At 37.6% G+C, this 21,479-nt stretch overlaps 1 protein-coding gene across 1 annotated transcript in view; it reads right to left on the reverse strand.

The window, feature by feature from the left end:
- Positions 1–21,479, reverse strand: part of tyw1 (tRNA-yW synthesizing protein 1 homolog (S. cerevisiae)) — a 57,536-nt gene that overhangs the window by 28,901 nt on the left and 7,156 nt on the right. Inside the window, exons 8-13 of the mRNA XM_031739956.2 lie at positions 13,405–13,537; positions 10,277–10,329; positions 10,040–10,158; positions 8,578–8,687; positions 3,525–3,702; positions 1,473–1,608 (exon numbers count right to left, since the gene is read on the reverse strand). Of these exons, the coding sequence (XP_031595816.2) occupies positions 1,473–1,608; positions 3,525–3,702; positions 8,578–8,687; positions 10,040–10,158; positions 10,277–10,329; positions 13,405–13,537 (729 nt within the window). The remainder of the gene's footprint in view (positions 1–1,472; positions 1,609–3,524; positions 3,703–8,577; positions 8,688–10,039; positions 10,159–10,276; positions 10,330–13,404; positions 13,538–21,479) is intronic.

Consider the following 21,479-nt stretch of genomic DNA (forward strand, 5'->3'; position numbering starts at 1 on the left):
GACGATGGTGGCCATTTTGAAGCAGGCTGGGACTACAGACAGAGAGAGGGAAAGGTTGAAGATATGTAAACACTCCAGCCAGCTGAGCGCAACTTGAGGACGCGGCCGGTCCGTCCGGACCAGTAGCTTTTGTGGGTTCACTCTCCTGAAGTACCTCCTCACTCCCGCAGCCATCACCCTCAGACTCCTCACAGTGCGCACTGGCGTCATCAGCTGCGCACACTGTCGGTCTCCTGGTGTTCGCTGTGTCGAATCTAGCGTAGAATACGCTTAGATCCTCACACAGAGAGGCCGTGGTCTGCGGTGTGCTGGTTTTCCTCTAAAGTCTGTGATCGTGTTTAGTCCCTGCCACATACCCGAGGGTTGTCAAACTGTTGCTCCACCCTGTCCCTGTACTCACGTTTGGCTGCTTTGATCGTCTTCCGGAGTTGGTAATGTGCGTGTTTGTAGTCCGATGTGTTCAAGGAGGCAAAAGCGGTGCTCTATGCCGCTAGCGCCATGAACATCTCCGATAATCCAGGGTTTTTGATTTATAAGGCCACTGTCACCACATTAAGAATGAAAACAAAGGTCTCTGCTTCTCTTAAAGTTGCAAAAAGAACAGCCAGAATAACAAGGCGACATTTCACACTTGAATAGCTGCTCCCTGTCATTTGTTGGGATCTCAGTGTCAATATATGGAAATGGGTAAATAGAGAAGACCTCTCCTTCTGAAGTTTCTACAAAGGTCGATCAAGCCAACAATCTTTAACTGCTTCTACGAGTTTATCTCACAAACTGAGACAATGTTGTCGCAGGCTTTACTTCTGTATACTAATGTGCTAGTGAATGTTTGTGAATTAGTTCCACACTTATACTAGGATATTAAAGTTAAGTAGTATTAGTCAAAGACTGCTGCTGTAAGCTGTTAAGACCTGGGAAAAAAAAACCACATATCAGCAACTGTTTTATAGGCACTAAATTAATCATATTTACAGTGACATTCAGGTTAGTGAAATTCTATAAGCTTTAACAGCAGCATAACATCCACTCATTAAAACTGTAATTGTGACTGACACAGTATAAAACTGATAATTATCACATCTGCGTTGCAGGTTTAAGAATGACTTCATTTTCATTTTTTTCAATTAAAATGTGGTATTAAAATACTACATTGCCACTGCTAATTTTTGCTACATTTTTTATGTAACCCAGGACAGTTATGTGGTTTGGCTCTGGGCCAAGATTTTTAGGACAGGAATAACAATGTATGAATGTGTGAAAAACATTTTCTTTTCTTTTAATTTAGCGTCCCAATGGAAAGCAAACACATTCTTTTTAGGGCTCAATGCCATGCTATCCTAAAAGCCTGCAGATAATGTAATAATCCTAGTTTTTATCCACTTGAACTTTACTGAGGAGTCAGATTCTTTTTCAAACTGAACCACACAGTCCAACCGATCACTTGTCTAAGATCCTGGATGAAAGCTTACCTTTTCTCCCAGGGCCTTGAGGCTATCCAGGAAGCGTGGCCAGAAATCCTTGAAAAGTGGCCGGTCAATCTTCTTCAGACTGTCTTGGGTGCTGGCATCCACACTGACATACAACTGAGTAACTGGCACCAAACTCCTAAAAAGAATTTGGTTGAGAACAAAGGACAAGAATTATGTAGCTGCTGCAAAATTTAGGACGCATTTAAAACAAACAAAATTCTATTTGATCCCTTACATTCTCCTAAGAATACACAGTTCTCTGATGCAGGCACTTATATTCAGTCAACTTGATAAATTGACAACTTGATTCAGTGACACAAGAACATCAAGTCAAATACTCATTGTTGTTCAAGAAAAGGTTTTCTTTCTTTTTCTATAGATAATCAATAAACAAGGAGACTGAGAAAGAAACTGTAAAAAAATAAAGAGTACCTATTATAAATAGCAAGTAAGAAAAAAAAGCAACTTATTTGGGTGAAACTGAACTTTGGTCATATAAGTAATCAGAAAAGAGTAATAGAGCAGAAAGTACCACATGAAGAAAGTTTATAATACTGGTGAAAGAACACAAAACCCCCCAAAATAAAACAAAAAACAAAAACTCATTTCCCCTCGATAAAAGAGCAATGGGATAGATTCTCCAGCCCAAAGTGCAACAGCTCATCTCCTATAAGGTAGCTCTGGCAGACAGGATAAATGGCTGATGCCTGGTGTCCTTGCCTTTAACTTGCTCGATGACTATGTGATAAGTCTGTGACAGGCCAGTTAGCCACTATATTGGATATGTCAGTGTGTGTCTTGAAAACCGGTAAGTGGTTGTGGATAGAGAGGTCAATATCGTGTTCATTTCAAATGGCTAACGCAGCATTCATCCTATACAGTCTAGACTGATCGAAAGTATCAGCAGTATTCTGTGTACTAACTGGGAACACATACAATATTTTTTTCTTTTTTAAACAAGCAGCAGCATCTTCACTAAGAGTCTGTGTGGCTACAAAACCACTGAAAGATTAAAAGGCAATGGTAAATTTAGTTTGTGCAGAAGTGGTAACTTTCCTCTTCGGAGTGAAGAATGACATAAAAATACAATAAACATTTCTGTTTGCTGATCTAATCAAGAATTTAGCAGATTTATTCAACACTCAATTGGAAAACGTATTCTTGAATAAAACATGTCCGCAAACAAAATTAACTGTTATGTTAGGTAACATTGTTAATAATACAACAGATGTGCACTTCAGCATGCTTTTCTGTAGCCTGACAATGTTGCCCTGACAAAACTTTTGGTACTTTGTCTTATACGTCACATTACATATTGTATATGTGGGTATAAGGAGAGGAAAAGAGGAAAAAAAAAACACACTGAAGGGATGTCAGAAAACTACAGTTATAGTGCTGTGTTGACAGAGTGCTGAGTAGGACCTGCAGTGCTGTGAATAATGACATTGTGAGGTTACTGAGTGTGACTCACAAAACTTTTCATGTTGATGTTTACAGTCCTTCCTGAATCTAAGGCACATTCCACTTACTACACTTAGTATCTAACAACGGCGTTTGTGGTGAAGCTGTAGTGAAAGAAACAATCGAGACCTTGATTCTTATCGTGGTTAGGAATTTTTTAGTAGGGAAAAAATGGGTTTGGAATCTATAATATGTCTTACGGATTAACTACAGAGACCTCACCTTCATAAGGAAAGTTAGAAAATAATGTATGTTTACACACTCAGGCAAAGGTACCAACAATCAGCCATTATGGTTTAAATGTTGTTGTTTTTAAAATAATGATTTTTTTTATATAATTATAGAAAAGCGTCCAAATTATCCCAGTACATGCAAACATTTAAGGTTTTTAAAAATCATGTGCTGCTGAAAGCACTAAAAAGTGGATTATCTTATAGCCCCCCGCCAGACTGACTCTTTGATCTTCTTGTTAGGGTTAGGTAGGTTATTAAAGTATGAAAACAGATAAAACTTATTTTAAGATTACTTTAATAGTAAGAACAAAAAGATCATGTAACACATAAAGAAGATATTTTTTCATTTTGCTTGTACCTGATTTCCTGGGGGAACTGCGCATTGGTTACCAAGAAACTGGAGATCTGATGGTGGTGGAGGAGGCGAATGAAGTTGTTGATTTCAGGATACATGATTGGTTCACCAACCAAGGACAGGGCGCAGTGCTTGACTGCTAGGCCCTCCTCATACCTGTCAGGCTTTACTCCAGGGACACCTAGCAGAAGAGAGGTCAATGTCTGAGTAGATGATAGTTGTCAGGCACAAAAAACAACTGTGTGAAGCAAAAGCAGGTCAGGTTTTGAACTGAAGGCTGTTTTAGTGATTACCAATAACCAAAGAGTCACAAGACAGAGATGTGAAGATGAAAGAAACAGCAGAAGATGAACAAGAGAGATCTAGACACATCTTCATTTCAACTCTTGGTCTTAGGCTCTTAAACAGTTAATTCTTCCTTCAAACTGCTAAAAATAACCACAGTAATGGTTTTTAACATTCGCCCAATAGACAGTTGCTCATTTGGTGTTTTGAGAGCATGGTGGAGAGCATTTTATAATAGATGGATCTAAAAACCTCCCATTCGTTTTCAGCTGTGTTGAGATCTCTAAGGACATAAAACATGCTAAAATCTATCTATCCATCCACCTATTCATCTAAAATTGAAATAAGAATGATGATAAATGAAATCAAAAACACTGAAAAGAGCAGGAGAGATAATGTGAAGTACGTAGGTATATGAATGATTTAATTAGGCTAAGTTTGCTATTGGGATTCCAGCCTGAGGGTGGTTTCAGCAAACGGTATAAAGTATTAAAAGCAGTATGACACAGCAGGAATTTGTATTAAAGGGAATAAACAAACATGAAAATGGTTTCAGAGAATATTCAAAGGGTTTAATGTGATATTTCTCAAGTCAGAAGAGAAGACATTTTTTAGACTAAATTCAGTAAATCTTACAGAAAATTCTGACATATGAATGATGAATATTTTTTTGTTTTTTTAAATAACTTGGTAGCCTAGTAATGCAGAGAGCAAAAAATAATCAGTATTTGTTGCTTTTAAACACTAATATGTGTGTCTACACAGACATTTTTTTCAAGATCTTTGAAAGACAGAAGATTCTTCAGCAGATTTAGGAACTCTTAGTTTCTTCTGTCTCTTCATGTAACCCCAGATTGAACTGATGATGCTGACATCAGCTGTAGGGGGGGACACCATCTGTTCTAGGACCTCTGGTTATTCTTGTTGCTGAGAATAGTTTTTATAAGTCTGGCTTTAAGTCTGGAGTCAGTGTTATGACACTGCACGGTATCATATGAAAAATTCCATTAAATTCTTACATAATTCTCTAATTCAAAACTGTTTCTGAAATTTATCTGTGAAGTGGATCAGTCAGATTATAAACAGTATATATATATACACACACACAACTGAGGCTGCAGGCTCTAAAGCAAATAGTATAATCATTGGTTACTGAATTGAATTAGTAGCCGCAGGCTTCTGGACTCAACACTCATAAGATGGTTTAGGTGACATTAGCATTACAATTTAATTTGGTTATCTTTGCGGTCTTATTTTCTGAGTTCAATTTGCATAAGAGTTGAGTATACTGAAGACTTTGTCATGATACTGTCCACTCAAATCAGTCCATCTGCAACTTTAAATTATGAAAAGGGTACAGGTTATTAGTTCAGTATGCATGACTGGAGAAAGACATTTCATGTACTGAAAGTGCCATGCTGTTGTAGCAGGGAATGACATTACAAGATATTTAATTAATGTGCTGGCTTGTCTGCCAAAGTAAACTTCACCAAGCTTCTGTTGCGCAGTGACATAAATAATTGTGTGAATTGTAACAAACTGCCTAGAGTGCAGAATTAAGTGGGACAGTTAGATAAATACTGAATACAGGACAGGTATCACTAATAGTTTGGGGTTCATAATGCATGGTAAAAAAATGATTGAGATTAGATACTCGTTTGCAACAGTATCAACGCGGACAGTGCCCTCTTTGACTCCTGCAGTTGACACACAGCTTCACACAGCACTTGCAGACAGACAGTCACATAACCACTCCCCTCACTACTGGTTGAAGCAGTTGAGAGGAATTTTGAGAGGTCATCAAAGCTCCTATTTTAGAAACACTGAAGAATTAAATGGTTGTCACAAATGTTAACTTGCCCGGGGCATACGTAAATGTTAGACGCTTAATTATCAGCAATTACCCAATAGCCACTAACCTAGCCTCAGGGGGGGTCATTAGCTAGTACACTCTGGGATAACTATGCAACTATGCATCCCATAACTGGGACGGTTGCATCAGGAAGTGCATCTGGTATAAAACCTTTGACAAATCAAAGGTACTTTCGGAACAGCCTTTGTCAAACAGCCACATAAGCTTCCTGTTAAGTCATCATTAAGGTATCAGCTAGCAGCTATGCTCATCCGTAACGTTATAATTAACAGTGTTAATTTAACAGCATATAACAAATATTCGTGTCATGTAGAGGTTGAAGCTAAGAAGCCTACCAGGAACTAGACAGAAATTGTTGCTGCCTACCTTTCTATTTGATCAGCAACAAAAGTTTGGTGCAATGGAACCAGAAGCATAGCACAGCACTACCTCAGACAAGCTAAAATTTTGGTGAACTTTTTAGCACTATGCAAGGTAATCTTAAAATATCCCATTTACACACCTTATAGTTTTTTTTGTTTTGTTTTTTTCATATGGTATTGAGTATTTTCCTAGGTACTGATATCAAGCTTGAGATTCTAGTATCGTGGCAATCCTAATGCGTGAAGAACACAGATTTATTCCTAGATGCAGTCATCAAGACAACATTACAAAGAATACAAACAAGCTTAACAAGCAGCTCGCAGGGTAATAAGCTAACGTTTACGCTTTTAAACTACGAGTAATAGCTTTCATTATAAATTGTGCCTGACATTAAACTGCTACTTGATGAGACCTTTTATTCAGTAGCCCATCATGGAGTCAGAGCAGACACCAAGCTGCTTAATCACACTGAAGGTTTTGTGAGCCACTGTCTGGGGACTTCATTGTGCTAGAGAGAGTAAAATGTATCACTGTCAATTGTAAAAGAAGTTGAAGGCTGCATAATGTGGTTTTGCAGTGCAACTGGAAAGAAGATTATGGATGATGATGACAATATAAGCTTGTGCCTTGCTTTAGTATGTCTCTAATTAGAATTGCAAAGTTGAAAATGTACGTTTTCTATCATTTTACTGTAATGTCTTTTGTGAGATATGTGTTTTTTTGGGTTTTTTTTAGCTCTAAGAAAAATATGAAGGCGGCAGTCAGGACAACCATTTGTGTGCTATTGTTCTTTTGCAACCACATCAAGAAAAAATTATTAGATTTTCTATGATGATGTGCGTTATATATACCTAAAACTCGGCTCTGAGAATCATATTAACTATAAAATAGCCCTTTGAAGAAGATACGTCTCAGGAGTTTTTTGCATTTGGTATTTATATCATTTCATGAGCACAATGTCTGCAGTGTTTTATAATGGGATCAGCAGCAGCTTTGAGGTTAGAGAGGCAGCTCTCTGACCGTAAAGTTGCAGGATCAGGCCAGGCCTCAAGAATAGTTGGCTGGACCGAGGGCTGGCCTAGCAATTTTCATGTGAATATTTTATTTATTAGTTGTATAATATCATATTAGATAATACAGGTAAGTGTATGGTGTCAGTACTGACTTGTACATGAGAATAATAGAAAATAAGATGAAGAGTTTAACTGGAAGCTGGTTTGGGCTTGATGGGAATGGTCTCTGCAAGTGTGTTTATGCTAACAAGACTCAACAGGCTGTACGGACAGAGTGACATCCAGTGTTGAGCAGAATGCAGTTTGGAATGGAATAATGTAAGATTGTATTTCTGTACCACAGCTGACACTCGAGAGCAAGAGTCTGAAAAATATTTGAAAACACTTTTGTCTTTGACAAGATGTTAATGAATTCATCCGCATTTCTTTGAGCTTGTCACAGAACAACAAAACAGATGCAAACGTATTCTTGACTATTAATTATTCACAAGTCTTTTATCCGGAAAAATATAAAAAAACATTCATACATTTAGCTTCTCAATTGTTATTTTATATCACTGTAAATAGATGAAAAACTTAAGACATCATCTATTTGCTAGGTCCTTCCACTATATTTTGAATAATGAATAACTGTTTAACACAGACAAGATAAAATATTCTTACATTTATGTGTAAGAACATTGCAGTGTAAGCACTGTTTTATTCCTACAACTAATTAAGTAACTTAGTCTGAACTCTAACCTAATTTTGCTGATTACCTTTAAATCCACATGAGGAACAAAATATTTCTAATTAGAATTAGTTTGCTTTACTTAACGTCTGATAAATTTGTCACCACTATGTTTTGACAACATTTCTGAAAACCTCAAAGAAAATCTGCTTGGGGCATACACACAGGATCAGTAAATTCTGTTTGGACTGAGCTTTGAGTGGCCAGCCAGCCGTTCTCAGCCAAAGCTGCCAGAGAAAAAGTCCCAAATGCCAGCAATATTAGTACAAGCAGTAGAAGCATAGTCCAGAAGATGGGAGTACAAATAGGTTTAAATCTTTGATTTCCAATTACTAACTTAGATATCTCAAATGTCGATGGGTTTAAAAAAAATACAGAGTGGAGTTGTTACAAACAGGACTTTGAGGAGGTGGAAATCAAAGATTGCATGCACTGTGTGTCTGTGGATCTGCGGATGAAAAGTGATTTATGAGTGAGGAAAGCAACAATGTGATGAAACAGCTCATCAGCCACACAGATCATCAGCATTTGCATGTGAGCTTTACTTCATTAAGTTTAAAAGAATTCATAAGTTCCAAGCTGAAGACATTAAGGAGAAAAAGTGTGCAAAACAGGGCTTATTCTTGCACACTTTTTATGTGACTATGTTCATTTTAACAAACAGAAAGTCAACCTATGATGAACACTTTCAAGCATAAGCATAAGTAAACAGACAAATAGGCAGACGGACATTTAGAAAAAACATGCATGTTGTTGTTCATGTTTGCATGTGTCACCTGCTCAAAGCCTAACCTCTGAATTGTCGAATCATGTTCTGGTGCTTTTCCAGGGCATCCTCCAGGATTTTCTCTGCAGGATCCATTTTCCAGCGCCATTCAGTGCCGACAGGGTTGGTATGATGTCTGTTAGTGGAGCACAAACATGAATAAATAGGAACTAACAGCAGTCAAGATGTAACTGCTTCAGCAAGCACCAACCAAATGTAGCAATACAGCAAACTAAGCATTAATCAAGGAGCAACCACTGTAGCCTTAGAGATGGTATTACCTTCTTTCGAGACATGTTTCTGGAGCATGAAAGGGAAAACGAACACTGCTTGTAGCTACAAATGGAATAAATGGCCTAAACAATACACTGTAAATATGGGCTCCAAACCAGCTTAGGTACAAACAAAGGACAATACACCTCATTGGTGGCATTACTTCACGGTAATTCTGATTTAGAAAGTCCAAGACTATTAGACTGTTTGTTCAACACAAACATCACTTAAAGAGTTAAATACATATTTCACTAGAATAAAAGGAGCATTTAACGAGGTGCCAAATACTAAGACTCAAGTTATTTACTCACAGATTGAAAGTGAATTATGTGGGCGTGTGTATTATCACCCTATAAAAACATATTAAGTGTAAGAATGCATGCTACTGTAAAAAAAGTGCTCTTCCTTTGGGTGTTAATAACACCTTCCAACTATCCAAGTGTGATGTCAATGTGCAACACCAAATCCTGGGGCATCACAAATTTCTGTCAGATAAGTATGCACACTCTAACGCGACGTATACTGACGGCATCCATGAAAATCTTGCTGCACCTGTTGCCACAAAGAGGCGGATGGTGGGGGCAGCAGGAACAAAACAGCTGTGCCCCGAAACTGCTTATTTCCTGTCATCCCACATAGCTGTAGTAAGGGAGACGGGCATATCTGTGTTGACAGGGCAGCAGTTCACCACAGCACATTCTGACAGCGACCTTTCAGTGCTCAACACAGTCGCCTTTTCAAATGGAACTTGAGGTTAGTAAAAGGCCCAATCTCTCACTAATGTCATGATGAATCAGTGTCCACATTTAGGCCTTGCAGTTATGCAGACCATTATCCATCTGCACATAAAACATGAACTTCTATGGAACAGCGAGATCATCAACAGTGACTGCTCTAAACCCTAAGTTAGTAATCAAACAGGCTAAAACTAGCTAATACATAGCAAAATAAAAACAACCCTAAAAACAGGAAAACACATGTTGGAGTTATACCTTATATACAGTTGTGTAGCAATGGACAGTTAAAGTGATGGGAAGCATAAAGCCTGTACCCAGAAGGACTAGCATCTTAATTAAATTACAGTATAAATAAGACATGTACTCTGGTAGGATATTAATATTGATATGCTGAAAGATTAATTAACTTTTATTTGGATCGCTTAAGATTCTCCTTAATGATGGCAAACTAAAAGAGAAGAAGTTGAGAAGCACATACCTCCAGCAGAAGACACACTTGTTAGCACATGCGAGGCTGGGGGTAGTCTCCATGCACCGGTGGGACTCGATACCGTAGAAAGTGTGCTTGTAACAACCTCCTCTTCCTCTCAACATAGACTAAAATAAATAAATGAATTAAAATTTATGCATTCAGTTTGTCAAAGCTGTAATAGAAATTTGAGACAATTTAAATGAAGTGGTTTAACGGTTTATTTAAAAGGGTTGATTTCATTACCTTAGTCCATCGACAAAGCTTCACTCCTGAGTGACTCCCAATCAGTTTATATCCTTCACAAAAAGGTAAAAAACACAACGTGTTATAAATAGGGCATCAAATCAGTGAAACACTTCACAATGCAGAACCGCACAAGTCAAATTAAGCTGACAGAAAGATGGACAATATACTTTCTAATAGCTTTACTTCAATAAAGCCTTTCAACATTCACAAAGTCTGATTTTTTAATGGCCCCATGCCAACAGCCACTGAACATCTCCAGCAAAGTGTCTACTGGCTGCTCGAGGCCATGTCATTGGGAGAAAGGAGAGAACGTTTCAAATTCCCTTTTGCACAAAAAGGTCTGTGAGGAAAGTGTTTCAAATGCCCTTGAGGTGAGCCTCTCTATCTCTTTTAACACCATGGCCTCAAACCACTATGAACAGCTGGATGTGGATTTCTCCTCATTCTCCCTCATTAAAAAAAACAGAAAAGAAAAAAAACCCATCCTGTTCTATAATATCTGTCAGATGGAATACTTTTATCCTCATGACTTGATGAGTTCATGAAATCCCAGGAAAAAACACAAAAACAACAACAACAACAAAAAAACATAACATGATAGATTAACCAAGAAAGAAGAAGGGCTGCCTTTCCTTTTCAAAATCATTTAAAATAGCTTTCTAGTAAGTGCAGCAGTACAAAGCCACACAAAGTATGTAGGCGGCAAGTTTAAAAAAAACCAAACTCCTATTTTGGAAGCTTATGTGTGTTGTCGCTGCTATTAAAACCTTCATGAAATATCTAAAACACAAAAACACAGCAGGACATTTGCACCGGGGTGTGTTTGTGCTCGAACTGCTCCCACAGATCTCAGGTTTGATGCTAGATTAGTCAAATACAAAATGTTCTTCATCGAGGCTGTTTGTGGGTATATTTGCAGGAAAGGCTGAATGAATAAAATACACTTTTTTGATTTTTACACTTCAATGTAACAGCTTACCACTGAACAAGAATCATCTTTTCACAAGTAACAGAAAAAAAACTGAGTGCAGGTCTACAAGACTCTGGACAACACAGTAGTGAATTGGACCTGCTATTAGTGACTTTAACAAGAACAATGATTAGCTTTGTGTTTATGTTATCTCCATGCACTGTATATAAAAGATGGACATGTCTTCTGAATATGAAAAATGAAGTGATGTATAATGATGAGCGCAGTGTCTCTCAGTTCTTCCAGTGAGAGCCTCCCCTCGCCATCATGTCAGGTTTAAAACACAAGATGACGACGATGAATATGCTCAGCTCACATTAGACTTCACAAACCAACAGTTGGTGTCACAGAGAATGTGTCCATCTTTTTAATACAGTCTATGATAACTGCACCATTTCGGAGAAACAGCATCGGAGAATATGAAAATTATAAAAACAGTTTACGCTCATGTGATACTCTATCTTTCACTCTTGAGCTGCTTGAGAGCTGAGGGAAATGAAAGGAGCAGGGAGACGATGGCCTAACTCGTCTTCCACCAAGTAATGAAAAAGACGACTGCCAATTTACATATTAGAGTGACAATTTAAGCACAAAGATACCACCGATATCACCCCCCGCAACAAGTTTCACACTCTTGACTTTGTGCTTTTCTTGTCTGAACCAAACAGACAAGCTTTACCTGGTGTGTGGCACACAGAAGAAGCCAAACTCTGTGTGTTGCACACTACCAAAACTGACTGAAAGTGACATTGGTAAGCCACTTTTAAATAATTTACTAATTAACCTGTACCTTTGAGTTATGACTTTCCCTGCCACTATTTTCATGAAATAGGTTTCTCCTGAACCTCGCTGATGGAAAACTATTTTGCACACTGTGCAGCACTGTGTTAAAACTTTTTTGGACAATGCACAAGAGCAGTATGTGACACTGGCATCCAATCCATGCCAGGAAAAGACTATACAGGAAACACACCCTTCCAAGGCTGAAAACCATGAAGACAATGCCAAAACTTTCATCCTTCCTTCTAAATAAAACAAACTGCCCTCCAGGACTAACTGTTGCCAACATAAACACCATGAAATAGGTCAACATTTGGTCAAATGAACTGAAGTCCTGCGTACAGTGTCCTATTTATAGAGTGTTGTGTAAGCTAACTGTGGGGGGGTATTGGCTGAAAATGACTGCTGGCCTGTGTTTTAATAGTGGGATAGTAGAAGAGTAGAATAGTAAAATCCAGACTTAATGAGTAAAAAAAAAATCAGCACATGGTGCACTGTGGCAACAATATAAATAGTGATGCATTCACAGACCTTTCAAACTGAATATTTTGATGTTATTTCTACTAGATAATGTTAAACCTTAATACAACAGTCCAATTTTCAAATACCCTCGGTTAAAAAGGACACTAGTTATACATTCAGATTATCATTTAGACATTTTAACAAGTTAATCTTTAGTCCTGAAATTACTGTCTTAAACAAGCAAGAACTGAAATTCACTGCACCCTCCATTAAGTTCCATTTTTCCAGCTTTACAGTTTCCATGTTGAACCTTTAAGTAGCAGCTCATCAGCAAGGTTAAGCGTAATGCAATTTCGGCAACTGATTAACTGAAATATACTCCAATGGTTTCAACTAATTTCTTCTTTCTGCATAGTACGCCAGAGTAATAAGCATTGAAAGCCATTAAATACTTAATGAATTGGAAAAATACATCTTTAGGAATATGAGCTACATTAAATTGTTATGCAAATACCTTTTAGTACCACATAAATTAAAAAAATGGCATAACTAACAATTCATGTTTAAAGTGAAAAAAACTTTGCTGCCCTCTGTGGAAAGATGAAGGTTAAACATATGCTGAGAGCAGCTGGTGCACTCTGTCTGTAATGAGATTTCTTTGGTTTACAATGCAAAGCAATGCAGCTAGATAACATGCATATATTATTCGCAGTCACAAGTGACACCCACCAGATGTTCCTTTAGAAAGCGATATATAATTTTACAAATACACCTTGAAGAACCATAAAACTCTACCACTGACTGAGTCAGTAAGCTATCAGTACTGGTAACTTGGCATTTTTGGTTTCTAATTTGCTTTTGTGAGTTCTTTTTTGCTAATCCTCAAATTTTTTTCTGAATCCTCTTTCCTCACCTTGCTTTGTCAGTGCTTCTCTGAGGGCAGGGGTGATCATCTCCCTTCTTTCCCCTTCGTCTTCAATCTTCTGCACTCCGTTTAATTTGGATAGCTTTACCATCTGGCCGTCTCTTTGACTCTCCTCTTTGCTCTGAGGCAGAAACAAAACTTTCAGTCTATTATGGTCTACAGCCATATAAACATTTATATCTTTACTAGGTAACAAAAGAAAACAGCTGGAGGGACATTTTGCAACTAATCAGGTCAACCGGCAACAAGTCCATAACATCACCGAGTACAAAAAGAGCATCTTAGCGAGACGGGGTTTCTCAGAAGTAAAGATGGGCACAGGTTCCCCAATCTGCAAAAAAGGGGATCTAGAGATTATGGATGATAATGTTTATCTATATAAAATTGTAAAGACTGAATGCAATGCTGTAGATGAGCCATCATCAAAAGATTCAGAGAAAAAGACATAATTAAATGATGTCTTATTTATAGTATTTGAAAAAGTTTTTCTGTTATGTTCTGTTTTATGTTATAGTATAAATTGAGCATTTTGTTGTAAAGATGATCATCTCAATCCAGCTATGTATATATGTATATATATTTGTTTTGGTTTTGACAGGCAGAATAAATACATTAAGGAATCATTTACACACTTGCAAAAAACCATAAAGACATTACAAATTCAACATCTCCTCTTCAACCTGCTTATTAATTGCATCTATCATTACAATACATATGTTTGGTCCATATTTGTAAAGAAAATGATCACATTTCATTTTCCTGCTGCTTTATGGAATTAATAAGTGTGTTTTTTTTTTTTTTTTGGGGGATTTCGAGAGAATTTATAAGCTTTCAAATGACCAGCAGCTGACTGAATCAGTTAAAGCCTAAAGAGTTAAGAGAGTTTTGAGACTTTACCAGTAAATAGGACACCAAATGTAATTTTGGTGTACATGCAATTACCACAGGCTGCATAAAAAGATGGACACTGCTGCAGACATCAACTGTTGTCTAAGAAAGTTGAGTTTTGAAAACATGTCCAGGATCCTAACCCATCTGGAAAGTATTTTCTGAGATCAAAAGTGATCACCAACTTTTATACAGCTCTCTATATAACAACTGCTGTTTTTTTTTTTCTTTTTGCTGCATCACATTTGTTTTAAAGACCAACATCTTATTTCATGCCAGGATTACTGCAGTGCAGAGATTTTGTGTATAATGCTAAATATCTTAGATATATTCTGTGCACAAATACAACAGAAGATTGATTAAATCCTGCTAGAAAACTTTGCCTGGGGCAGAGAAACAGGTATTACTTTTCAGAAAGATGTGATGGATGACCAGCCTTTAACATTAACCATGGTAAATGACAGCTTCACCCAATTACTGCACCTTTGCCACTTCTTCAGTTTGTCTATAGGGATCTATATGTCACCTTGTCAGCACACCAGGGCCCTTTAGGTGCTAATACAGTGTCAGCAAATGCTGATAAATGTTCAACACACTTGTATTCTTCAAGCACGTAGATAGTTCACAGATTCCCGTGTAGCTCACCCCCGTTGAACTGGGTGAAAAATACATTGTACAAACCATTACTGCAAATCAATGAGATTCTTATAGAGTCTATTTTAATTTTTCCTCTCTTATCTCTGGAGTCAGTAGTCTTGAGAACATTTGTACCCTCTCTTACTTGCAAATTTGCAAAAACTTTGATCTTGCAGTTGCAGATTTCTTGGTTAAATGGCTCCAAATAAATGAAAATATTGTGCTATACCCAGTGGAAATTTAATTAAGTCCAGTACTCACTCCCCTTTTAACCCATATATTTGCTTCTTGCAAGTGTAAAAGGAAAGATTATGCTCTTTAAATGCTTATGTTTTACTCATTTACACCAGCTTGTCTCTAAATATGTCTGTCTGCTGCTTGGTGCTGAGAAGACAGAATACAGTGGATATAGCTAATTACTGCAAACACGTTTTCACCTCATGAACTCATAGTAAAACATCATTTGCATCAGGGCTAGAAAATATTGGTCAACTGCTATTTCCAATGTGGATTGTTATGTGTGCTTCAGTGCACCAGCTTTGGTTTCTCAGTCATCCTGAGTAACCTGCTATCCAATTTATCTCTAGTGTTGACTGGCAGCAGAAGGCTCACCTGCACTCATGAGGCCTGAGAGTGGTTGGCAGGCTGATTCTTTCTCACTCTCCCTCACCTCCATCAGCACTTGTATTATTCCTCACATTTATTATAGGTTGAGTTGGGAATACCGGCATTCCAGATTTCAGGTTTGTTTTTTGTAGTCTAGTTTACTAACAGTCTAGATTGGGGAGAAGCCTGAATCCGACAGTCCACTGTGTGTCTGATTCATGATCTTCTTTCTCTTTTGTTTGGTGTTGTTGGTGCTCCCATTTCCCTTATTCTTGTCTGTTCGTTGGAGTAATCATATTCTAGTATTAAAAGCTTGTGAAACTGCAGCTGAATCCTATATGTGGAATCCTATATGTTTTGAGCATCTTTGAGCAACAGATTTAGAGATTGTAACATATTACCGTCCAACCCTCTTCAAGGGCTCGGTAGCTCCCAGCATGCACGTCCATGCCTTGGTGCTTCCCAGCCAAGTAGCTACTCCAGTATGTTACAGTAACACAGATTAACTGTTAAACTTAGAGTCTGTGAGAATTTTGCTGCTGTTCTTTGTTTTAATGTAGTTGCAATTAATGGGTGTGGATAAGAAATTATGAGGTCTGTTCTTTGTGAAACTCTTCACTAAGTTTCTTGTTGCAAGCCTAGAAAATATTTTCATAACTATCTGACATGATCAACTTAAAAACAAACAAGACAAAGTCAACTTTTCCACAGTCTGTGAGCAACTGGTTAAATGATAATTGCCTCAATATTAATTCTGAATATAATTTTTGCCAGAATTGAGCAGCTGCTAATCTGTTTTAGTCTCCTAAAACCTTTGTTAAAAAACAGAGAGCAAGCTTCTCTCTAAATATACTGCCAATGTTTATATGTGAACCTACGCTTCAGGTGTTCACAGTCATCTGTATAAAATGGCACTCTTTCACCTTAAAACTGGAAGAACGCAAGCCCTTGTAGCTATCTAGTAGCACTGTTTGCTCTGTGCATTGCCTCAACAATCATAGCCCCAAATACAGAGGAGGTTTCTCACACCTGACAGCAGCAGTGGTCCCCTAGAGCTCGGTTTTGACAGTAGATGCTGTGAACAAGGAAGCCACGCTGCTTTGTCAGAATACTGTCACATTTCTTTCTTAGATGGAAAAAAGATGGTGCTTGATGATATTTTTACACGTCATTTATATCACTGCAAAATGTGTGGCTTGCATGTTTTACTCTGAGTGACTTAAAGCAATGGTCTATTCTATTTTGAGTGACTTTAAGCTATGATCAGTTCCAGTGATAAAGACAGGAGTACAAAAACCACCATACACTGTAAATCAGGGCGAGCAACAGGCATCCAGTGGTTCAATCATCGTGTGAATGGGCCTCAAGTCGTTCTTAAAGTTCAACAAAAATCTAAACTGGGAGTGAAAAAACGTACAGCCTACAATTTAACGCTCAAGATTGGATAAGACTAGTTTGCCACTCAGTCGGCCCAAATGTCCACCTTCACTTAATGCATCTGTGACACGTACAGTTCTGACAGCATACACAACACGTAGCCAACGGTGAAACAATCTGTCCCTACGGTGTTTTCATGCAGCCTTGAAAATTTATCTGGCCCTAGTCTCTGGATCCCACTGATTGGCTTTCAGCCTTGACACACAGTCATGCTTGGGCCAATCTGGGCTAACAGAAATGGGACATCTCACAGCATCGTGTTGTGCACGGGAACGATGACACAACATGGTGCTGCTGCAGATGAATGATGCAATAATAATACACTGATTGAGTAGCACATGTGAATAAGGGAAAAACATAAAAGTACAGGAGGCAAAAAAAAAAAACAAAACCCAAAACCATGAACAAGTAGAAAATAAGAAAGACAAAAACTCCAAGCTGGCAAAACAAATTCGATATTTTAAAGCTTGACCTTATAATCCAAATATTTTAATATATGTGAACAAGAAAAGCTATTTGTTACCAGTGTTTGCTCCGGCTCCAAAAGAGGATTGCACACCAAGAAAATTAGTCTATAAGTGCACTACTCTCTATACTGTAAAACAATAAAATAACAGTATTCTCCATTATTCTGTGCTTATTACAAGTGCAGACGTATTGTAACAGATATGTTGATAGAACAGCATAAATTCAAAATTTCTAATATTTCTTTTTTTTTTTACATTTCTGTTTCTAAAAAAGTTAGGAGACGTTAAAACTTAACAAGAAAATATGATGATTTGCAAAAAATAAAAAATAAAAATCTCAGTTTTAAAGGCCTGTCAATGTATCAAAACTCCCCTGAACCCCTAAGAGCTCAAAACTGATGTTTTCAGCATGTGATCTGCCTGATGACGTTTAACTAAGGGGCATTTAGCACACAGGAGGTTTAATAAAGCTGGTCCAGTCCAGAATCTGAACATGTTAATCTATGCCAATCAATGTTTCTGAAAATATAGAATAGACCTTAGTAGTAGTTATACTGGCATCTTATGTGTGCTTTTTCCCTTTGGATAGTGAGCTGAAAACATAAAAACTGAGCCAAAAATGCTGCATGCCAGCTCAGGTTAATGATGCGTTTTACACTAACTCCTAACTGGCAACAGTCCCACAACGTGAAATCGACCACTCTGTCATAAGAGGCTTCCATTTCTGCCAAAGTTTAGATGCCAATACTATAAACAATTGTACAAAATCAATTTAGAAAAACAATGCAAAATGAATTTTGCAGGCACTCGCTAGAATAAAAATGGAACTACAGCCAAAGACTGATATAGATTAAGGCCACAGCCAATCACAGCCTGTCCATCACTGAAAGAAAAAAAACAGTGATCAAGTCATCCTGATTCCATCTGGGATACAAGCCACATGGACACCAGTACAGAAAAATCCTTCCAGTTTTTATCAGTCAGTAAATGCAAACTTATAATATTTACTCTTACTGAGCACTCAAAGCTCATTTCACACTACAAGCCAAATGTACCAATTCACACAGTGCTTTATTAGTTTCAAGAACTATTTGATGTCTTTAAACACCTTTTACCTGCCATGAACACATTCAAAGGTCAGTTGATGCATCTAAGGGGTAATGAGTGGTTCAGTATCTTGCACAGGGGCACCTACATCAACTTATCTGACTAATGGCAAAAAAAGAGAAAGACAGGTTGGGCGAGGTAACCTACTTATCCAAGCACGAGGTGTGAGTAAATTATTCAGCTACTGACACTACACCATAATTGTAAACTAAAAACGAACAAGAGACTGATGTTTATTTCAGTGTAATGGGGTAGAGAGCATTAAATGCCACAAGGAAACTTGTGAAATCAGCGTGGGATATAAAACCTGTAAAAAAAAAAAGTCATTTAAAAAAATCCTCCCTTTCATCATTGTAATGGTATTTGTAAATTTGGTCCTCTCTTACAGTATTACAGATGTCAAATTTAAAGAAAATGAAACGTTTTACTAAAAATCACCATAAACAGCCAGAATTAAGCCTGAAAGTGTAACAAGCCCCACAGATCCAGCATTTTCTAGTCACAGTTTGATTACTCACACAATATTCAGCTTGGCTAAATACCTGCTGTCTCTTGACAATATTAATGCTCAAACTAATTACATCTTACACTGCTCACTCTGTGTGAACAAATTATGCAAAAGCAACATAAATTTGTTACTACAGGAATCCAAGTCATCTCTGGCATCCACGTGTGATGGCACAAGTCATCCCAGAGCAGTTACAATTAAATCTTACATGACAGGTTAGGAATAAAGATGACTGCCTGGGGTATCATAAACATAAAGTCTATGGGTATATCTTTGGGGGAAAGAACAACAGCAGGAACATAAGGCTTGATCATAAAAACTACATGAAAATACCTCATGAATTAAAAAAGTAAAAAAAAAAAAGAAGTCTGACTCTTCTTACTGTGGAAGGCATAACTGAAGAGTATTGATCAACCCAGGCTCCTCAAGACATAAACTGATGTCTCTTTAACTTCCCAGCTGTGATGTATAAACATATTTGTATTGCATTAAGTCTCCTATGAACCGCAGTCGAAAGAAGCATAATATTCAGTAACCTAAAGGAGCACGTACAGCGAAATTAATAATTTCACATCTATCAAAACACAACAGAATAAAATACTTGTGTGCGTCTTTAGGACAGGAGCTGCCTCCACACTAAAGGTTTTCTGGATATAAAGTTGACCGAGACAGAAGTTTGTGTTTTGACTGTGACCATATTAGTAAATAATTCTGTGAATGTCTTTTTATGATGTAACATTTCTGGGGAAAGAAGCTTAAAGTAGAGTGTGATAACTTCAAAATGTCAAATACTATAAAGTAACAGTATATGCAAGGCACAGTGGTGCCGCGGTTAGCACTGTGGTATTAGAGCAAGAATGTTCAAGTTACCAATTAGTCGTCTGCCACTATACCCAGGATGGAGGACCGATTTGCACATCAGATCTTCACGACACCTTAAACACACAGCTCTGCTGTTAAAGCCATGAATGTAAATTGTCTGCAAATGACAGTCTATGGCTGTCTGCGTTTCTGTGTTAGCCTGTGACGGATTGCTGATTTGTCAATCGTTTACCTCAATTCTGTCCCAGTCCCTCTGTGACCCCCTAAGTTCTATTAATAAAATGAATCTATAGAAATGATAAGGTCGGTTAGGTGGAGCTTTTGGTTCTGCCACAACAACTACCATTATCAATTTTAAAAAAAAAATAAAAATTACTTTCTTTTGCTCCCTTATTGACAAAGAGCTGCCTCATCAAGTAGCTGCACATGTTTGATTTGATTTGGCAGTTTCTGATTTGGAGTTTTTACACTGGAAGCCCTTCCTGATGTAACCCCAAAGGGATTGTGTTCTCTCCTGGAATCAAACTAAGGATGTTTTGTGTGTTAGGTGAATATGTAAACCACTGTACAGCACACTTTGATGTGAAGTGAGACAGTGAAACATGATAGACCTGTAACATTACAGACAAGGCAATTCTGGTAGATCATTGCTCCTGTAATTATAAATTTAAAGTCAAAGTTTTCATTAATTCACAGAAAATGTTCTTGTACTTTGGTGTAGTGTGGATGGCAATGGGCACAAGCTGTGACACTCATGAAATTAGTTAAAAGTTCAAAATCTATGCACTCATTTACATTTTCTAAAGTGGGCCGGACTGGAGTTGTTGTCACATCAATTCTGGGCCCTGGGCCTCATGTTTGACACCCCTCCACTACACTATGGAAAATTCCTGTATTGATACTAATCTATTTTGTGTTGTTGTTGTGTACAGTATTATGAATTTCATCTTTATTTGCCAACAAGCAGACTGAAGTCCAAAAAGGCTCATTTCCGCAGTGCATCACTGCTTCCTGAACTGAGTACAGACGTTTTGAGGTAAAGCATACTAACAAAAATGTCACGATGTACATAAAAAATAAGAGATTTATATAATTTGGCATTGTTCATGATTAAAATCAATTAAAATGAAAATCTGCAATTGAATGAAGTAATTTCTCTTTTCTTGAATTTCCAGTTTATTCCATTTTCTGAATGAAACTAATGAGCAGCTTACACTAATCTGCTACATTCAAAGAGGTACATTACAGGGTACTCATTTGTCCACCTTATATAAGCTGTCATAAGACCCTTATAGGACAGCCTACAACAGCAGAGTGATAATGTCTCTTCTTTTTCATTTTTTTCTTGATTTTCTTGAGTCACTCATTTCTAGCAAGTCTGTGGAGTGGGCGTCCTAACTATTACGCAAGCCTCCACTCCTCGTCTGTCGGGGTCTGGTGTCTATCAAACCATCTGCCATTTCTCTTTTAATGATACCACTCTTATCTCTTTACTGAACGCACTTACACTGGATGAAGGTGGTGGGAGCTTAATGCCACAGTGATGCCTGCTTGCAGACCTTGAAACGGAAATGCTGAAAATAGCGCTGCTG

This window comes from Oreochromis aureus, linkage group 14 (genome assembly GCF_013358895.1).
Source record: "Oreochromis aureus strain Israel breed Guangdong linkage group 14, ZZ_aureus, whole genome shotgun sequence".
Taxonomy (NCBI): domain Eukaryota; kingdom Metazoa; phylum Chordata; class Actinopteri; order Cichliformes; family Cichlidae; genus Oreochromis; species Oreochromis aureus.